Genomic DNA, 6461 nt, shown 5'->3' with positions numbered 1-6461 from the left:
ACCGGCGACCACCCGTCCCTGCCAGCAGCCGCCACTTGCAGCCAGCTGGGCTGGTGCTGCGCACACCGGGGCTCTCGTAGCTCCAGCTGCGCTCGGCTTTATTGCAGCGATGCTCCCGCGGAGGAGCTCGCGGGAGATGCAACCACCTGAGCTGAGGTTTGAGGGCTTGTTCATGTGAAAAGCTCTTCCCAGGAAAGCGCTTGCTCCCACATGCTTGCTCGTACAAGCAGCTCTCCATTCACTTAGGAGGGGATTTGGGGGGAGGACGTGAAAGAAAGCCCTGCCTGTGCTTGGTCTTTAAGTGGAAGCCGGGAGAATGGCACAGCTTTGGGCTTAAGAGCAAATTTTTAAGATAGTGAGCTTTCTTGCCGCGTAAACCAGCGATCTCCCTGGGCTGCAATGATTTAAGCCTCCAGACACCCGTTTAGCATCCGCTGAGCACAAGGCAGGGGTTTTTCCGTTCCCCTGCTGGAGGCTCAGCGCTGCCAGTGGTGCTGCCTGGTCCCTGCCATGGTGGTCGGGGTCTAGGGGTTGCTCCCCAATTCTCACTGGCTTTTTCTCTTCCCCCTCCTGCAAAGAGGTGGCCCTGCAGCCCGCTCCGGGCCTGACCTGGAGGACCATCGGAGGGGTGCTGGATTTTTACATCTTCCTGGGGCCCGATCCCAACATGGTCATCCAGCAGTACCAGCAGGTGATAGGTAAGTGCCTGCACCCTGACGTGGCCATCTGCAGGCACCTTCCCCGCACCCCCGTCCCTGCCTCACCCCAGCTTCACCACTGTCCCCAGCCCTCCCAGCTGGGGAGGGGTCAGCGGTCTCCAGCCATCCCATCCCCAGCCCTCACAGCATGTCAGGGGTCAGCGGTCACCTCCTTTCCCCCTTCTCCCCCTCCCATCCTTTTGAGATGCTGCTGCCGTTTTGGGACACCCCGTCCGTGCTCCTGCTCTCTTGCTGCAGGTTTCCCGGCCATGCCGCCCCTCTGGGCGCTCGGTTTCCACCTCTGCCGCTGGGGCTACGGATCCAGCAATGAGACCTGGCAGACTGTCAGAGCCATGAGGAACTACCAGATTCCCCAGGTAACCCCCCAGACCTGTGGAGGGGGCGTCTGGACTCTGTCACCCATCCCTGAGCCTCTGTTCTGCAGGATGCACAGTGGAATGACATTGATTACATGGACGGGTACCGGGACTTCACCTTCGATCCCCAGAAGTTTGCCTCCCTCCCCTCGCTGGTGGAAGACCTCCACAAACACGGGCAGTACTACGTTATAATCTTGGTACTCCCCCTCCTCTCCCCCTGTGCTGTCTTTGCTGCAGGGCCGGGATGCAAGGCAGAGGTGTAAGGGGCGCTCGCGGTCCCAGCTGATCATCCCCAGCCCCGGGGATTTTTATCCGAGGTCGGTCCCCAGTGCTGGGCAGGCAGCTGTAAACTGCCACTGGAAATCCCCCTGATGCAGGGACCGCAGAGACACAGGCCAGGTTCTCATGCTGTGCTCCTGTCTGCTGCAGGAATACAAGGATGCCCCTGTCCCCCATGGGCAAAAGAATGGAGGAACTGTGGGTCAGGCTGTTTAACTCGTGGGTGCTTGGCTCGGGTGCCCCCACATCCCCATGTGAGCTGGGATCTCATGACCCAGCTATGATCTCCCTTCTTCCCTCCACGAGGAAAGGGGGTGTGGGTTCTGCTTGCTGGGGGCAGTGGGGACCAGGGGGTCCTGGGGGAGAAAAAGGTCAGGTTCCCTCCCTGTTGAACTCCCCGTTGTAGCCCAAGCCCGGCCGTGACCTGACGTTTCTTGCATAAGCGCGAGATTTCTTGTATTTGTGTCCCCCACTCCCCAAAACGCCCTAACGGGTCCTGGGGACTTGCAGAAGTGGCATTTTAGAAAACATGCCTGGAAGTGTTGAAGCAAGTTTCTGTTCCCCTTGGGGGAAACAGCTGCCATGTGTGGGCTGTGGCTGACCCTGTCTGGGTTGTCGTCTTCTCTGAATCACACCGGCCTGGCAGGGGGAAGGGGCCGCGGTCTGCCGGGAAAGGCGCTAACCCTCTGCTCCGTCCCCAGGATCCCGGCATCAGCAGCACCAGCCCTCATGGCTCCTACTGGCCTTTCGATGAAGGCTTGAAACGGGGCTTGTTCCTAAACACCACTCAAGGACAGCCGCTCATCGGGCAGGTGAGGAGCTCCGGGGGGAAATCCCAGCCCAGCGAGGTTGTGCAATAGCAGGGTTGGGATTTCATCCCTCATGCTGGAGGGAAAGCCAAGCGGCCGAGGGATCTCTCTGGGATGATTGCCAGAGTCTGGCTCAGCCCTCAGCCTCACGTGTCACCTCCCGCCATGTCCACCGGCCCCAGGAGCCAGCTCCTGCCCCAGCGGAGGCACCAGTGGAAGTCATATGAGCTTAACGGGGTTGGTGGTGCCGCTCGAGGCTGGTCATCTGATTTCTCTCCCTTCCCATTTCTGGGGTGAGGGGAGGTTGTCCACGATGGACGCGTGCCTTCGGATCTGCTCTGCAGCGGTTCCCTCCCAGTTTGTCCCCCCCTTTCCCAGCCATTTGCTCCCACCAGCTCTCCCTCACCATCTACAAGGAAGGGACTTTTAACGTAGCCTGAAAACATGGGGAAAAATTAATCGGCCAGAATTCCTGGAGTGAGGCAAAGCGTGGAGAAATCACGGCTCTTCCCTGATGTGTCCTGGCCTGGGTGGTGTCAGGGCTTGTGCAAGTGGAGGCAGAGCAGCTGCTCCGTAAGCCACTGCTGCCTGCCTGGCCCCGTGCCCCTCGCCCCTGCGGGGGTGTCCCCCGCATCCCGAGGCTCCCGGGTACCACGGATACAGGAGGCATGCTGCGTGTGCAGCATCCAGGACTCAAAGCAGTTGGCTCAGGGTTACCTTCTGGTTTATTGCCCGTTTCAGCCCCTGGTCCTTTGACATGCTCACAGCCCCCTGGCACCCTGTTCGCCACAGCAGCCCGCCATGAGCTGCCTGCCCGCTGAACCCGCGGTCTTGTGGTCTCCCCGCAGGTCTGGCCCGGCTTCACTGCCTTCGCAGACTTCTCCAACCCGGACACGCACCAGTGGTGGCTGGAGAACCTGCAGCACTTCCATGCCCATGTGCCCTTCGACGGTCTCTGGATCGTAAGTCCCTCCTCGCCCTCGGGTCACTCCTTGCTGGCAGCTTGGCGTGCGCCCGGTGCATGTCTCTCGCCGGTCCTGCAGGATCGTCTGTCCCGCAAATGCAGCTTTTCCAGGTCTATCCACTGATCGCCAAAACCTCCCCCTTGAAAACGCTCCACAATTTTCTTTCCTTAGGACATGAATGAGCCATCCAACTTCATGGATGGGTCTGAAGACGGCTGCCCCCCCGGAGAGCTTGACAGCCCACCGTACACCCCAGGTAAGGAGGGAGATCACATACAAGGCTGGGCTGGTAGGTACCACGTGCTTTTTGAGGTTGCTGGCAGCTGAATGCTATAGGAGAAAACCATTTTTAAGAGACATCGTGTCTCTGTTTTACACCCTGAACATCTCCATCCCTACCTGCGTGTGCTGGTATCCATGCCCAAGCCTTGCACACTTGTCAGGACCACGTCAGGGTGCAGGATGGGACCATCTGTGTGAGCTTTTGGTGCTGGGTTGGCAGCAATGGCTGGCTTCTGTGTACAGGAGGGCTGGCCCAGAGCCAGCAAGCGTAGCAAGCGTGGGGGGGTCTGCGTCCCCTGCACCACCGCCCCCACCGCATGCCAACGGGGGCTCTCCCTCCTGGCAGCCGTGCTGGGTGATTCCCTCTCTGCAAAGACCGTGTGTGCCTCAGCGAAGCAGAAAGCCTCGGTGCACTACAACCTCCACAACCTCTACGGGCTGATGGAAGCCAAAGCCACGGCGAGGTACCCAAGCATCCCGCTTCCCGCCGGCCTGGGGATGGGATGGGACAAAATCCTGCTGCTCAGGGCTGTGTGGGAAAAGGACAAGGATTTGAGTGCCTGACCCAAAGGGGAGATGCTCTGGCTGCTCTCAGCCTCCATGATGGGAATAACCCACCAGAGGAGGGGAGCCAGTGCTGCTCCGGGAGGGGTGGGTGGATGAGGCCGGTCCTGGCACTGAGCCTTCCCCGTACCGCTCGGGCCGACCCTCCGGCACTGCAGGGCTGTGGTGGGGCCGGACCTCTCCCTCCACTTTTGAGGGATAAGTTGAACTCCTGGTGGGTTGCTCTCACCTCCTGCCCCTGGCTCTCCACGTTGTCTTCCAGCGCATTGACCCAGATCCGGGGGAAGCGCCCCTTCGTCATCTCCCGCTCCACCTTCCCCAGCCAGGGCCGGTACTCGGGGCACTGGCTGGGCGACAACCGGAGCCAGTGGAAGGACATGTATTATTCCATCCCAGGTGGGTGGAGTGGGCTGCACACAAACACTCCCTACCAGCACCCCCAGCTCCATCGAGCTTTCTGCTTGTTTGGAGAGATCTCCAAAACTCCCTGTGCCCTGCTGACCATCCCTGCCCTCAGGGCTGCTGAGCTTCAGCCTCTTTGGCATCCCGCTGGTCGGGGCGGACATCTGTGGCTTCTCCGGCAGCACCTCGGAGGAGCTGTGCACCCGCTGGATGCAGCTCGGCGCCTTCTACCCCTTCGCCCGCAACCACAACACCCAGAACGAGAAGGTCGAGGGCAGCGTGCCTGGTGGGAGGCATCCCAGGGGTGGGATGCGGGATATAGGATGGGGGATGCAGGATGTGGGATGGAGGATGTGGGTATGCAGGATGGGGGATGGGGGATGTGGGATGCAGGAGGGCAGGGGCAGTGGGGATGCCTGGTGGGGATGGGGCAGCTGCTGACTCCCGGCATCTCCCCCAGGCCCAGGACCCGACGGTGTTCAGCCCTGCGGCGAGGACAGCCATGAAGAACGCGCTGCTGACCCGCTACTCCCTCCTGCCCTTCCTCTACACCCTGTTCCACCGTGCCCACCTGCAAGGGGACACCGTCGCCCGGCCCTTGTTCTTTGAGTAAGAGCATCCCTGCCGGGAGCTGGGGAGATGCTTAGGCTGGATCACGGAGAAGCGGCCGATCCAAGCAGCGTCTCCGTCCCACCGCAGGTTCCCCTGGGATGTGGCCACCTTTGGGCTGGACAGGCAGTTCCTGTGGGGCCGGAGCCTGCTGGTGACGCCAGTGCTGGAGCCCGGGGTGGACTTGGTCACGGGCTACGTCCCCCGAGGCGTGTGGTACGACTTCTACACGGTGAGGAGCACCGCAGCGCTGAGCTGGGGGCTGGATGGTCCTCACTCAACCGTCTCGGGGCTGTGGGTGGGAAGCCGGGGCTGAGCCCAGCAAGCCCCAATGGAGGAATGGGTGGGGATGGCTGCTCCCCGGCCCCATGCCCGAGCCCCCCGCCATGCCCTCAACCCCCTCACACCCATGTCTCCCACCGCCTGCCCAGGGCTCCTCGGTGAACAGCAGCGGGGAGATGCTGAAGATGTCAGCTCCCCTTGAGCACCTCAACCTGCATGTCCGGGAGGGTGCCATCCTGCCCACCCAGGTGAGCACCCACCCATCACCTCTCTGGGGGCTATCCACAGTGTGTGTGTCCCCACCAGCACCTCAGCTCCCAGAGCCCCGTCCTGGGTGCTCGCAGCCCTACAGCACCCATGTCTTTGAACGCCAGAAACCGGGGACCACCAGCGAGGCGACCCGAGGGAACCCCTTGCGCCTCATCGTGGCCTTGTCCTCAAGTGCCACCGCCTGGGGGGACCTCTTCTGGGATGACGGCGAGAGCCTGGACACCTTCGAGCGGGGCAGCTACTCCTACCTGGTGTTCAACGTCACACAGGTGGGATGCGGTGGGGAGGGTAAGGGTGGGGGGTCCCATGGCACCTGGCCACCTTGAGCTCATGCTGTCCCCTCCTGCAGAACATCTTCACCTCCACTGTCCTCCATGCCAGCACCGAGGCCACCGAGGTCACCATTGGCACACTGAGCATCTTTGGGGTGCGGGAACCACCCAGCAAGGTCCTCCTAAATGGCCAGGAGAAGCCCTTCTCCTACCTGGACAACCAGGTACAGCCCCATCTCGGGGTGCCCTGTCCTGGGGGTCCCCCTCCTGGGGGTCTCCATCCCTCCTCCCCCAGCCCTTGTCACAGGGTTGGTGGCCGAGGAGGTGGGTGAGGACTCCGGGGTTGCCCTCCCGCCATGTCGGGGTTCAGGGGGAGTGGAGCTCAGCCAAGCTGGGTGGGGAAAAGGATGCTCTGCATCCCCCCCCTGCCAAGGCTGTACCCCAAAATGTCTCCTCTCCTCCCACAGGTTCTCACCGTGAGTGACCTTGGCCTCAGCCTCAGCAAGGGCTTCTCCCTGCGGTGGCTGTGAGCGGGGGGCCATGGGGTCACCCCCACTTTGTCGAGACCACCCGTCCGGGAGATGCTCGATGCTCCAGCCCTCGAGGCCAGGATGCTGCCATGGAGGAGGCAGTGGGGACTGTCACCTGC

General features: G+C 61.9%; 1 protein-coding gene across 2 annotated transcripts in view; it reads left to right on the top strand.

The window, feature by feature from the left end:
* The window catches only part of LOC103913521 (lysosomal alpha-glucosidase-like), a 15176-nt gene extending 8721 nt beyond the window's left edge, over window positions 1-6455 (top strand). For both annotated transcript variants that reach the window (XM_009320018.1, XM_009320019.1), the window contains exons 6-20: window positions 579-698; window positions 957-1075; window positions 1144-1275; window positions 2059-2169; window positions 3015-3128; window positions 3303-3387; window positions 3760-3877; window positions 4240-4373; window positions 4495-4646; window positions 4840-4988; window positions 5079-5220; window positions 5420-5518; window positions 5645-5809; window positions 5890-6036; window positions 6280-6455. In XM_009320018.1, the coding sequence (XP_009318293.1) occupies window positions 579-698; window positions 957-1075; window positions 1144-1275; window positions 2059-2169; window positions 3015-3128; window positions 3303-3387; window positions 3760-3877; window positions 4240-4373; window positions 4495-4646; window positions 4840-4988; window positions 5079-5220; window positions 5420-5518; window positions 5645-5809; window positions 5890-6036; window positions 6280-6342 (1850 nt within the window). In that variant the 3' untranslated portion in view covers window positions 6343-6455. The remainder of the gene's footprint in view (window positions 1-578; window positions 699-956; window positions 1076-1143; window positions 1276-2058; window positions 2170-3014; window positions 3129-3302; window positions 3388-3759; window positions 3878-4239; window positions 4374-4494; window positions 4647-4839; window positions 4989-5078; window positions 5221-5419; window positions 5519-5644; window positions 5810-5889; window positions 6037-6279) is intronic.
* The last annotated feature ends 6 nt before the right edge of the window (window positions 6456-6461 follow it).

This window comes from Pygoscelis adeliae, unplaced genomic scaffold (genome assembly GCF_000699105.1).
Source record: "Pygoscelis adeliae isolate BGI_AS28 unplaced genomic scaffold, ASM69910v1 Scaffold242, whole genome shotgun sequence".
Classification (NCBI taxonomy): Eukaryota; Metazoa; Chordata; class Aves; order Sphenisciformes; family Spheniscidae; genus Pygoscelis; species Pygoscelis adeliae.
This window is presented reverse-complemented; position numbering and strand designations above follow the sequence as displayed.